This window comes from Lathamus discolor, chromosome Z, assembly GCF_037157495.1.
Source record: "Lathamus discolor isolate bLatDis1 chromosome Z, bLatDis1.hap1, whole genome shotgun sequence".
NCBI classification, from domain to species: Eukaryota; Metazoa; Chordata; class Aves; order Psittaciformes; family Psittacidae; genus Lathamus; species Lathamus discolor.
Window position 1 is genome coordinate 48772893 of NC_088909.1, and position 14354 is coordinate 48787246.

The 14354-nt window shown below is 34.8% G+C and overlaps 1 protein-coding gene across 5 annotated transcripts in view; it reads right to left on the reverse strand.

Annotated features, from left to right (window-relative positions):
- DMXL1 (Dmx like 1) overlaps nt 1-14354 on the reverse strand; it is a 77875-nt gene that overhangs the window by 52055 nt on the left and 11466 nt on the right. For 4 of the 5 annotated variants that reach the window (XM_065661172.1, XM_065661171.1, XM_065661175.1 and 1 more), the window contains exons 3-9: nt 12303-12380; nt 10664-10742; nt 9942-10074; nt 7504-7570; nt 5805-5980; nt 4457-4646; nt 2729-2897 (exon numbers count right to left, since the gene is read on the reverse strand). In XM_065661172.1, coding sequence (XP_065517244.1) covers nt 2729-2897; nt 4457-4646; nt 5805-5980; nt 7504-7570; nt 9942-10074; nt 10664-10742; nt 12303-12380 — 892 coding nt within the window. Of the gene's footprint in view, nt 1-2728; nt 2898-4456; nt 4647-5804; nt 5981-7503; nt 7571-9941; nt 10075-10663; nt 10743-12302; nt 12381-14354 lie in introns of those variants that run through there. The other variant, XM_065661173.1, reaches the window with a different exon arrangement.

Here is a 14354-nt window from a genome sequence, read left to right on the forward strand (position 1 = left end):
GGAGGTATACACTGTAATCAATGACCACATATGACATGGCTTACATTAGCAAAAACTAGTACAGTGACCAGATGATCATATAAAGGGAGGATTTCTGATTCCTACGAATTCCATTATAATTTTACATTGCTCTTTGAGGCTAGCTGGTGTCCCAGATGGCCATGAAAAATAAAGCAATAATCACACACTAAGTGCAGAAGCAAGTATCAGACTGCTGCAGAGTAATATCATCTAAGTTACATGTGGCAGCTACATGATTTACTGTGATTTCTTTAAATGAGCCATACAGCAATATGCCAAAAGCTCAACCTGTATTTAATTCCTATCAAGAAGTTTTCATACATATTCTCATTTCCTTCTGCCCCTATTTATGAAGCATAAAATTCTATGCCCTGGGATACAAAACACTTTTTACTTAAATCCTGGTTTGTTTGGGTTTGTTTTCCAAAGACAGTGATGGCTTTGAATTACTTACCCTCCAGTCTAGCCTAAAAAATGATAACTGAGAACACAAATACAGAAGACCACTAGGACTAGCAGCAATTTTGTCATAGTAAGGGGACACAGCAGGAGAAGGGAGCAAGAGCAGCACAGTATTTAAGAAATGCAGTCTGTCTTCCTAAAGAGACCAATCAATATCAGCCTCAAAAATGTCATAATGCATTTGGCAATAACAGAACCTGAAGGGAAGAACTCTCTTGGTATCTCTTTGGAAGACAAAGCTTAAGTAAACATGAATAAGATGATGAGCTGGAAAGATGACTTTTCAGATCAGATTATAAATCTATGTGCTTTTAGTATATATCAAAAAGTCACTAAAATAAAAATAACTTGGTTTTCCCCCTACTCCTACCACAAAACTACCAAATTCTAACTGATCCTCAGCTCTGGACAAAATTCTTAGTGATTTCCTTTTTGCTTCATAAATCACACTCTTCCCAGAAAACTTAAGGGCTTTGGAGTCACTGACTTTGTCTGGATTCGCCTAGAGATAATTTTGTCCTAACAAACAGCGCTTATTCCTTTCACTGAACGCCACCCTAAACTGATTACCAGTTTAAATAACACACTGGTATAAAAGAAGGTCTCAAGGATTTTGTTGCTATAAGAAACTGTTTCAAAATGAGCAACAGAACACAAACCAAATAAAAATTAGACATTTTTGGTTATATATGACCACATTATTCTTCTTCTGAAAGTAAAGTGACTGAGAGATAAAGCTGCTTTGACCTTAATTTTTATTAAGCACTCTGTTGTAATAAGGGCAAATTTTCAAGTAACAGATCATAAACTAATTTGGTTTAAATTAAACAAAATACAATTAGATTTTCAGATACAATTTTATTTCAAAAGGGCAAAATAAAAGGACTACTTAGAGAATCTGGTTAGACTGGGGTACTTAACAACATGGCTGTAAGGGAAAACAGATATTTCTTCTAATTAAGACTTAAGTTACATAGAACAGAGGTTATGAGTTAAAAAACAACCTGTTATCCTACTACTTATTGAGTTAAAGACCAAGCGTCAAGATAGATAATATTAATAGATGTAACACAGAAGGAATACAAGATTGAAAGGCCAAACACAAGTGTTGACATCTAGGAAAAAACTTTAACCATTCTTTTCCGAAATGTCTGTGAGTTTGCTGTTGGGCATTTATATTGCAAAGACTATTAAAAGCAAAATTGAAATTTACTTGGTTATTATGTAAAATTATAGATGGGACAGCGCAAAGCAGCAAGAAGTTTCCTTTTCATAGGCTAGCTGTGACTCTAGTCTCATCTGTGAACAGCAACATATACCAACACTAAGAAAGGTAAAGAGTAACTCTACTCTTACAGGACAAAGTGTTTACAGCTTTCTTAGCACAGGAATGGTAAATGAAACCAAAGATTCCTTTTAATCATACCAAAGGCTATACGGTTACAAATGTGAACTAGCCATGAATGCCTTTCGGTCAAAACTGACCTTTCAAACAAGGCTAAGTAGGAACAAAAAAATAATTTTAAAGTACTGTAAGACAGAGTTCGACTAGTTTAAGAAAAGGGTTTCATCACATTTGTTCATTAAGTCTAGACACAAAAAAATCACAACAGTAAAAACTTAACAAAAGGCCATTCAATATTGCATTTTGCTCAGTTTTTCAATAAGCAGACATGCACTTCATTTTCAGCATACCCAAATGATCATGACAGAAATATTAGTGACTAGAGGGATATTCCTTAATGCCTATCAACCTATTCCTTGAGTGCAAGAAAATATTACAGTTTATGGAAGACAAGATGAAGGCATGTTTTGCTTGGCTCAGACACAGAACAGAAGCACAGGGATGTAAGGTTACTTCAGACACTTTGGATCAGGTACTCATTTTAAGAAACATGGAAATTTTTGATTTATCAGTGTGCTCCTACTATGACACACAATTCCTAGTAAATTTGTAACTCCAGTTACAAAGATGTTTAGCCTTCTGCATCTCAGACCACTGTGAATCTCAGTTTAAAGATGAGCAAAAATGAAAGACAGGATTACTGTAGAAGAAATCTATTTAAATCACTTCATTACTGTAGAAGGTCCTTTCATGCATTAAATTTAATCAACATGCTAGTAATTTTGCATGATCATGTAAATACAGTACAAATACATCTGAGCCCATTGAGCTTACACAGACAACACAGACCTAGTAGAAACAGTAGCTCATCCTTTATCAAGGATTTACCACATTGCTTACCTGTGGCTGGATTGATACTGGCAGCAATATGGAAATGACAAAGTGCATTTGCATGAGGAAGGATGTTCCTGTGAACTTCATGGGCATCTCGCTGATGTGGAGCACATCCAGTATGTGCTACAACAGCACCTGTCCTCCTCCTTCCTCGTCGGAAGTGCTTCAGGTTTAACTGCATGAAGAATAAGATGTCATTACAAATTCCTTTCAAAAAGAAAAAGCAGATTTCGGATGCAAGTAGTTTTCTAAGTACTAATGATTTTATTTTTTCCCCATTTTAAAAGCTACTTCAAAGCATCAATGGTGTTTCTAGCAAAAATCACACTGTTCAGGTTGTATCTGCAGTAGAGATATTAGTGCCTTCAGATTCATTTATGAAGACCTATACAGTCCCTTGACATAGTAATCGTTTCATTATTTCAGTGAGCAAACGATATTCATACAGTTTTTATACTTAAACAGAAAATACTACTGTGTTCCATAAACATGCTTATTTAAGATTCTGAACAAACAAAGCAGCAAATCTAAGGAACCCCACTTCAAAGACTAAAAAACTGGATCAGTACTCTGGATCCAGTTACATCAGTATTTCCACTCCCATCATAAGGGCCCACTGAGTTTTAAGTTCTTCCTCCCTGTATGCAAACACATATGTACAAAGAAAAAATAATACTCCATTTTTAAGACTGACTATCCCAGTATTGAAAAGTCTCTCTCCACACACAGCACAGCTCAAGCCCGTTGTGCTGTAGTTATCTATACAGGTATCAAAAGGCACAAGAAGGTCCACAATTTGTATTAGAGATGTATTACAATCTTGGCATTCCTTTTCACTTGCTATCATTTGCATCTTACCACAGCACACTCATGTGAAAAAGTTTTTCCTAATTTTTTCTGTAATTATTAGTTCTGATCTCTTATTTTCAACGGAACACAGAACTGTCTCCAACTTCCTTTCCCCTCCTTCCTTTGACTATTTTTCTTTGCTGCACTGTGCCTTTCAACCTTTCATATATTTAAATCTATACCACATACGCTAAGAAAGCACCCTGAGCATGCTGAATACATCACTGCATTAAGATACAAGCACAATGTTCACATCCTCTCTACACAGCTTTGTAGGATACCACTAATGCTTCACCTTCCCCCTGCTTCCCATTGGTTAGAAAACATTAACTAATGAAGATCATTTGTCTTAAATACAGCTTGTGAGCAGTCTACTCTGCTTGAGGACTACAGCAGTATGGCAACAGAGGCTGTCTTCCCTCCATCTTATCTGTTCTTCTAGTTGCAGAAGACTGAAGTTGTGACATGTTCTGAGGTAGCAAATGAGCCCCTAACTTACATTTTAAGGCAGCATCATTAGTAGGTTTCAAGTAACCCATAGCATATGCTCCAGAGTGTTCCTAGCTCTTTGAACTAGATAACTGCAAAGCACTTTGAACTAGATATTGCAAAGCACTTTGCTTCAGTCACAAGGGCAAAATGGGCAGCAGGGATGCAAGAGCAGTGTGTCTTCCTATCTGAAAACTCAGTAGAATAGCTGCCAGTTTAACCTTCCAAAGGAAGATTTTGATTAAACTCACTGCTTTGTAACATGCTAAGCATGTCTATGGTATAAAAGATTTCAGCTTATGCTCCATGCAAGTTACTAATTACAATCCTGGCTAAAATTGCATGTTGCTGTAGAATTGCATGTATGTATTCTCATAATTCAATTTCACTTCTTACCTCTAAGGCATTTTGCACTTTTTCCTTACTTGAAGTATTTCTCTTGAAGTTACTTGTGAAGTTTGCTGCTTCACTCCAATTGTTGTATCCTCCACCATTCAACAGACTGTCATTGGGTAACAAAGTCTCTGCCCAGATACGACAAACATTATCCTTACAGCAAGTCAGAAGTACATTGCAGACAGCACCACTAATGAAAGAAAATTTAAGGTGTGAAGAAGCTGCTTACTATCACATAGCATCAAAATAAAGCAACAGTTCCAAACAGTTTTTCATTACCAGCTTTCAGAATTGCACCAAGTAACTTAAAGATATTAAGGAAAGAAAAACTCAACAATACATTCTTCAGAAAACAAATTATGTACAAAAGGCTTTCATACTTATTCAAGTATCTGAATATAAATTACCTCAAACTTCATTACACAACTGTGCTACATCAAATCATGGATTTCAATTTACAGAATTAGTCAAAGCTGGAATAGCAGAATGTATGCTGTTCTTTTTGAAAGTCTTCACATAAAAAGCTATTTGTATTCTGGATTCCTGTTCTCGATTCCCCCCCAAGATCTTACACCTATACAGAATTTAGAAATTATATATCCAAAATGGAGAAACCAAGGTAATATTAGAAATACAACAGCCAAATTTAAAACTTTTCTCCATTTGGTCAAACACACAAAAGGTATACAGAATTCAAATCACTACTATATCAAACAATACGGCAAAAGGATGGGTGGTTGCAGGGCACAATATTCCTAATGCAACTTTGTTTGTGATTACAATTACTGGTGAAAACAGTATGAGACAGATAATCTAGGAATTGTTGGGGCAGCGGGAAGGGCAGAAATGAAACTGAAAATATCAGTTCCAAATGATCACTTTAATTCAAGTTCCAGATACTGTTTCTGACCAAGGACTGATTTTGTACTAGGCAGAGAAATAAATAAGAAGACACAGAAATATCTCAATGTTTGACAAAGATGATGTAAAGTGACAGGACTTTTGAACTGTTCTGACTCCATTAGGACAGAAAGTCATGAACAAGATGGGATCAAAATGCATGAATAGTCACTTAAGTGCAATGAAAAAGATGCAAAGAGATAATTTTGCAAGAGCCAGTTTTATATCTACTCCAATCTCTACACCAGTCTGTGGGACTCTATCTTTCCAGTTCCTTCCCAGGCAAGAGAGTGCTTACGATGTTCTCAAGAACTTCAGCGTGCCGGAATTATACAAACACACAACCAACCTAAAACTATGCAAACTCAATTATCAACTGAAGTAAGCCACACATATAACTTGTGTGACCATTGACTGTACACAGAATCAGGCTCTTGGAACTACTGACCGTGGCATGAATTTACTGGTCTTCCTCCATGAAAATGCATTTACTGATCGAGGATGAGCCAAATAAACAAATGAAAAATCAACTTCTTTTGCTTGTTTTCCTGGACTTGCACCAGGTGGTGCTATGGCTGATCGCCAGCTGTCTGTATTGTACCATACCTTCACAAGACAATCATCCTGGGAAAGAAAAAGACAGTAAGTAAGACTACCTTGCATAAGAATAGGATGCACTTCAGGTATTGCTGGGTACATCTCCTGTGGTTTTGTTTTTCTTCTATGTAAACTACTTTTCTCATGACAAGAAGTCAATTCCTATGTAGAACTTCAAAACTTGATCTTAAACAAAATACAGTAGCAGAGCTTAATTTTAATATCTCTTGTCATTACTAACTTGGATTTGATTTTGCTTCTTCTGATTAGCTGCCAGTTTTAACCACAAAAATGCAGGCTGTACTGGCTTGACTAGTATCCCAGTGCTAATTCAACTAATTGTACTTTGACAGAAAGCCACCAAAACCTACGTATACAATATTTAAGTGTTTAAGAATATAAAGGTCAAAGATGACATCTCAAAAAATCAAGCTCAGTACTACTCAGCCTGCTTTTCATAACCATGCATGTACATAAGCTGAAAAAATCCCATTTCTAGTGTCCTTATCCTTATGTGTTTAAGCACTAGATAAATTAATCTAGATTTGCAGGCTGTTGATCAAACTATTAAATATGAATGGTACTGAAATATTGTATTGACCTGGGTATGTTTAACATGACCCTGCTGGGGGGGGGGGAAAGAGTCATTTTGCTGACCAAAAAAATTGAAAAAAGATGCATTTTAAAGATTCTGCAGGCATGTAATTAAGTTACTCATTTAGAGTAAAAAAATTCATCATTAATTTCCTACTTAGTAATTCTTTCTACTTATTCCTACTTATATAGTAATTGTGCTTTGCATGAGCTTATAGTGTAAGAAAACAAAATAGAACATAATGCATTCCAGTCAAAAACTCTGCAAGTCTATTAACCCACAGAAGTTATTTACAGATTAACTTTTTCCATTATTTAATCATATTATGACATTAAAATCCTTTAAAACTTGAGTTTTAAAATAAATATCAACTCAGACTGACTAAAAAAAAAAGTAAAATACATAGTATATATCACCAACAATGACAAAACACTTCTCTCTTTTAATAAAACTAATCCATAACATTGGCCACAAATACACCTATGAAGAGGAATGTGAATTCTCTTCTATGTGCACAAACAGACACACAGATTTACACACAGTAAAGACCTAATTTTGATTAACAATGTTGCAATAGTGAAATACCAAATATATTTCCTCACTAGAAAGATATCCAGCAGGGATCTCATCCACTTATCTCCCTCATTCACAAAACTCTTCCCTTTCTTATGTCTTATAGTTTGGTACTAGCTGCTTTAAAATAGCCATTTTTAACCAGTACTGAATATTTATTGGGTCGTGTCACCCCTGAGCTACCTTTCCCACAGATTCTTTTTCCCCAAAACGTAAAGATGCATAGAGGGATTACTGGAAATACTGAAGAAAAAAAAAATAAATATACACACACATATATATATAAATTCATTAAAAAGATAGGAAAAAAGAAAGTGGTTTTATCTGTTTGCTTTAATAACTCACCTGAATTAGTACAAAACAATTAGAAGAAAATGCTTACCTTTCCAGCAGTAGCAAAAAACTCCCCATCTGGTGAGAATTTCATTAAACAAACTTGAGAAGCAGTTCTATGAAATAAAGAATTAAAAATAGAAAATAAGTTTTAAGAACTTTTTCAGAAATCTAAACAATTTTTCCCTCTTGAACTCATGAAAGAGTTTTAATTCTTATATTAACAAAGGACATTAACATATCCATTAACAAATTCCAGAAGGACTAGAAGATAAACCTGTGTGCAAAATATGGCTGTGGTCACCAGAAAAAAGTAAAAACTAGAAAGCTGTCGCTAAAGACACCACAATATCCCATATTCCAAAACATCATAAGAGAAAAATTGCTGCTAACAGATTACACTGTGCACAGAAATGTTCTTTAATTCCACTTCACAATTGTTTGGATTTCAAAGTGACTTCTGTCGTCCCATATTATCCTCCAAGTCATTTGAAAAATACCTCAGTTTCTCATACTTCTTAAAGTTCTAACTCAAGAAGACAAACAGGTGTAAAAATAATAATGTAGTTAGAAGTATCTGAAAGTAATTTTTACATAAATGGTCATACTAGTAAAGATACCACATCAAAATAATCTCAGCTAAGTATGTGGTTCATTTTTGTTGTGTTTTACTTTTCTTGGAAGTACAATAAATTACATCCTTTTACAGGTTTTGAAGCACTGAGCTATTGCTTAATTGACAAGCTCATTAATGGCAGCAAGAACATACAAAAATTTAATTGCGTAGCACAAATGAAGTGTACATTTTCATCCTGAATTCATTAAACGTGTTATCATGTAAGGCCTAATTTTCAGGAATAATTAAGCCATCAGGTCATTGAAGAGCATGATGTATTTAGCACGTGCTGTAACAGCAGGAAGTCAATTACAAAAGCTATGCAACAAAGTAAATTTCCAGCTAACTTTAAGTAAGATCCTCCTAATAAAGCCAATGTGAAGACATTTGGGAATGCCTCCTTCAGATATCACAAGTTAATTCCGGCAAAGGCTAGTACTGCAAAATCACAATCTTGGAAACTCTTCCTTAAGAAAAACCCATTCTAAATGTAACCAAACTACAAGTGCCAGAAGACATACAGACATAAACAGACAAAGCAAGTGCTGTCGACCCTTTACAAGAACTACTAATTCAAAATATAAAACACTCAGTCCTCTTTCCTCTGTAAAAGAGTTTAAGAGATGGAAATAGGCAGAGAGCTATGAAGCCTTCCATAAGGTTTATGATACAGATGCAAAACATATTATTGAAGGGACAGAGGAAAAGCCGTATCTGTATGATCCTGACCACTGCTATCACAGTGCCAGATTCTCATTGCACTCTATCTACAGGCTGACTCCTCCTCTTATTAGGCTAAAAGATGACAGTCCAAAGGTGGCTCAAACTGAGTAAGTCTTCAACTTCTTTTACTTAGAAAGTTTACTGTACTCAAAGGAGATCTTTTCAGTTGTCATTTGGATGATCTTGGGATTTAAAACATCCTTGGTAAATGTTAGTGTACACATAAAAAGCAACAACCAAAAGATTACAAAGAGGTGTTCTGGATTTTGTGGTTGGTTTTTTTTTTTGTTTTCTTTTTTTTTGGGGGGGGGGGGGGGGGAGGAGGGGTAGGTTTTTTGGGGGTGGGGTTTTTTTTTTTTTTTGCTTAATTTTTTTTAGGTACATCCAGACAACTGCCTGACCAGTGCTAAGTGCTTCATAAAGAATAATTTCAAGCAAGGATCCCTCCCCAGCCAGCCACACTGGGAGATTTCTTTCAGACTGCCATAAAGTACAGTGATCTGAAGTGAACAGCGCACCTGATGTATTACTAAAGTCCTCCTATGGCAGGAAGGACAGTGATTTAAATTCTTATAAAGTACTAAATTAAAACTCTTCTGAATATACTAATACACAGACACAAAGACACAAAATCAACATGCATACAAGAAGAGCACTCAAAGGTGCAGTAAAGCAGAGTGTACCCATCTTTGCACAACAGTTCCAAATATCCAGGATAAACACAGAAAAAGTAAAATATGTATGTAAGAGGAAAGAGATGTGAGAAAGGTGCATTACACTGGACATAGAAGGAAGTTTCTTTTAATCAGTCCTGCAAGCATAATCATTTTGAAATATGCAGCTTTCACTTTACATCTTGTGCAAGCAACAAAGCCTAAGGGGACAATAATAGCTTTCCCTCAGTATTTTACTACTGTTTCAGTGTAACTGAAGAACTGCCTACGAACATGAACTACTCCCAAAACCAGTTGAAAGGAAAGAAATATTATGTATTCAAGGGCAATATGATTCAAGTTTATCACTATCAATAATATATATTAAGTAAGAGTATACAAAGGAATTCAAGCGAACAACATTAAATATTTCATCTGAAAGGCACAAATCAGGAAGAAGAAAAGGAATTACATGTCTTTAAAGAAGTTGCTTACTTGCACTGCCAGATACACCTCCATTCACCAAGTCCAATATCTGTTCTTTCAGTATTGTCATTGTCAGAAGGGTTTTCCAAAGGAACATTGGACCAAAGCTGAAGACAACTGGAACCAGTCAAAAGGCGAGTGCCTAAATGAAATGTTTTTAACAATGTAACTTCAAGATAAGTAGCAAAATATAGACTTCTGTGAAGGAAGAGGAATACAAGCAGTTTTTCAAAGCTGAAACTGCAGAACAAACCACACCGGATATTAATATCTTTTGTACAGTAAAGTTACTATAATAGCAGTGTGCCTTTTACACATTCCTCTAACCAATATAGAATGGTTCAACCTTGCAAGAACATATTCTCACGTAAGAGATTTTGATTTGAGTACCTACAGTTCAAAATGTGAAAATTAAGTAAATTTTCAAAGTAGCTATTCTCTGTATGAAACACCTAGAACTACCGTAGACATCATTCTTTCACAAAAAATACTTCACTACTTAAACAATGCTTTTAAACACTAGATACTGATGAGATTAGGATAATCAACACCTTACAGAAGCATCTAATATTTGGCTTTCCTATAACAAAAAACAAAAGGTAGATTTCACTCAACTTTTTTGTCTTAGAATTAGAGAACACCAATCTTTACTTATGCAAAAAAAGACACTGATATTTAAATAAAAAATTAGTTGCTATATCAAGTACATGTTTCTTTTATTCAAGTCTCACCTGTGGGATCCCACGTTAGATTATGTGCTATGGCTTCCAGTAAGATTTGAGCATTCTTCTGCCACTGATAATGTAACATCTGAAATGTTAAGCATTCACAAACATTAATATGAAAACACTTCCTTCCCTTCCCTTTTTATAATAGCAAAAGTACATCTCCACTGCATCCTCCAATTTTTAGCAAGTATGTGTTTAAAATAAATTACTGATTATCTAATAAAAATTAGATTGCAAAGATTTGATGTCTTGAATTATACGAGAAACTGAAATCATTACTGGAAATAATACAAAGAGACAAAATGGTTTTTTCTTAGTTCACAGATACAGACATTTTTAAAGTAATCATCCCCCACTCCAAACATATCAAACCAAGAGAGGTAAAAGTTAAAATATAACAACTAAATCTTTCAGAAGTTTAGTAGAAAACAGTAATAACTACCTCCAGATAAGATCCTGAACATTCTAATAATTGGAAGACAGAGACAATCTTACAACAGTCTAAATCTGTTGGAAATTATCACATAGAGGTTAACTGTGAGAATGAAGTAACAGAGTACTTCTTCAATTATAAATATTTAAAAGCAAATAATGGGTGGAGAGTGCTTCCTCTACTGCTTACGGTTACTACACTAACATCAAAGTTCAAAGATAAGTGTAGTTTACCAGTAGAGAAAATCATTCAGCATGGATTCAGTGGCTCCAATGATAAAAAGAGAGAACAGTACTTCTGAAAATTTCATATGAGCATAGGTTGTCCCATTTAACCATTATTTTATTCCACTGCTTTCCAGTAGTATAAATTACATATATTCAATACCAGGTATTTGATTAATATACAAAATACCACTGGTTTACAGGTACACCAGGAACCATACAACTGAACTATGACTGGTTACTATAGAGAAGGGAATCCACTATAAGGCTGCATAAACAATTTACTAGTACAAAAGGAGACACCAAACACGTGAAGGGGTCAAGTATCATCAAAGCTCTCCTACCATCAAACTGACTTTAATTAGACTCCAACACTTCTAATTATTAGAGTAATCCTTTCCCTGTAAGCAGCATGGTTAAATAATTTGCTTTAAATCAAACTATTAGCCAGAAATCAAGATTCTGGCCACTAATTTACTAAACTACTGTCACCGACTAAGCTGTACAATCAAGAGAAAAAACACTATTCTCATTCATTATTATAATACTGAAGTATAAGCACGTGTTTGGTCAGATATTAAAAAAAAAAAACCAAACTAGAATTTTTGAAACTTTTACAGATTTGACCAAAATCACGCAGTTTCATAAACCAAAGTTAAAATAAGGAATATAAAACACAACAGGCTACACAGGATGGTTCAAAAAGTGCCCATCTTTTTGGGCTCTGGAATATTTCAGTTATGAATTATAGGGTTAGACAAATCACTAATATGAAGTATTACAGCAAAATCTATTTCTTTAAAGAACATTTCAAATAACGTGTCTCTGTCTCACTCCTATAACTTCTACTTTCCAAGGCCCACCTTACCTTTCAATTTTATTCTAGCATTAGATGATGCCAAATGAATCTTCAACTTTAAAGTAAACCAGAAAAAATAAGGCTTCATAACTAAGTAAATTAATTAATAAGTGATGAATTACTTACATTATGATGACCACTGTTTTGCTTCACGAGGCTAACTGGCTCAAAGATACAAATCAGTTCTCCGTAAGAAGCTGCAATCTAAAGCAAATTCATATTTATATGTATAAATACAAACAGAGCAAAAATAAACCATAGAACAAACAAGAAAGTACTGCAAATTGTTGATTCTACTCTTAATCCTCCTTTTAAATATATCTGAAGCTCACATCCATACTCCCTTGTATTAGTGATAAAAACACAATTCTTTATTTACACATTAGTTCTGATGAACTACTGAGAGTGGCTATGAGCACTTTTCATTCTACTTTTTCAAAGTTAGATCTACTATCAACATTATTTCTACATTTAATTAGGTAAACAATCAAAGGAGTTTGCAAAGTTCACATTCTCAAGAATCAACATTGATTTAGGGTACTTTTGTTCTCTGGCCTGAGAACATGCTACATTATAAAAAGTTAATTCAAAAGACTCAAGCTATGCAAGCTAAATACCCAATGCAGAGAGCTGCAAAACTGGAGAACTACTGAATGCCAACGCAAAATACTTCAAAAAACGTTGCAGCATGGTCAGCTTTAATTGGTATTTCAAAGTCTTATTCCACCAGCGGTATCAGCCACCCAAAAGCTGCATTAAGAGAAAATTAAAAGTATTTTATCTCAAGATCTGTATAAAAAACACACTTAAAAGAAAGGTCAAAACAATCCAAGTGAATCTTAAAGACCACAATACTGTCATATCTAAGTTGTTATTATTTATGGATCCATTAACTACAGATGTACATGATCTGTATAAATGTACAGATCCATACAGATCCTAAAATCCATAGATTTGTAGCTTCAAGAGAAATCCTCTGCATTAAAAGTTATAGTTAAATAGATTTCTATCACAGTAACAACCTAAACACCAGCATGGCCCAAAAATGCCAAGAGTAATTTTGTCAGAATTGCAAAATGCCTGAAGAAACTTTTACTTTACATCTCAGACTAATACTTGCCCTCTCTAATTCTCTTTAACTACCTCACTTACTTTTCTGATAATTCTGTTCCACATCCTAATAGCAAGGAGTTTATGTAAACTCATATTGATTAGCTTTTTCCTTTCTTCCAAGCATGGACAGTTCTTCAGTTTTTATTGTTAGGTGGGTTTTTAACACAAACTAACATTAGCCTGGCAAAGTGCTAAACAAGTACTGTCCAGAGCATCAGCTACCCCCTGAATGTTTCCACAGGCTTCCACAATGATACAGTCATTCAAGACAGTCCTCATTGAGCAGCATGCTGCCAAAAAGAATAATGCAAATTTGTGTGTTGAAGAAATTCCCAAACTACCTGCAGCAGGTTGCCCAGTGAAGCTGTGGCTGCCCCAAACCCGGCAGTGTTTGAGGTCAGGTCGAATGGGGCTTTAAGCAACATGATTTATGGCAGGGTGGGATTAGATCATTTTTAAAGGTCCCTTCCAACCCAAACTATTTAATGACTAATTCTTGCACCACTGTATGAGTCCTAGGGGCAACAATATTGTCCACCCTTACCACTCTGTCCAAACCAGGAACATAACTAGCAGCTTCAGGTTCTTATTTCATAAAGTTTTAGTATAATCCAAACCATTTCTTGATACACTTATGTTTTTCCCCACTAGGCCCCAATATTGTGCAGAAACCCTCAAAATTTCTCATTCATCAAAATATCTGTAACTCATACTAAGTTACATTATTACTCACTACTGAACAGTGGAAAAATCAATCACCGTTCCTTTGAAAAGAACCTACAGACTGTGTACTAAAAAAACAAACAACAAAAACCCAACACTAACTACAACACACCACACAGAAAAGAAAGAAAACCCAAAGAAAAACAAACAAAACCCCTGAAACACACAATAAAAAAAAAATCTCCTGTAAAACAGTTAATTAAATTTTAAAGCCTGGATTCAAAGCTGAGCTTTCGTACTCAAAATAATTAGCAGTTCTGAGGAAATAAAAACAAACAAAAAAACATGTCTTTATTTAAAAATGAATTATTTAGCAAGCTTACTGGTTTTACGTACCAACTT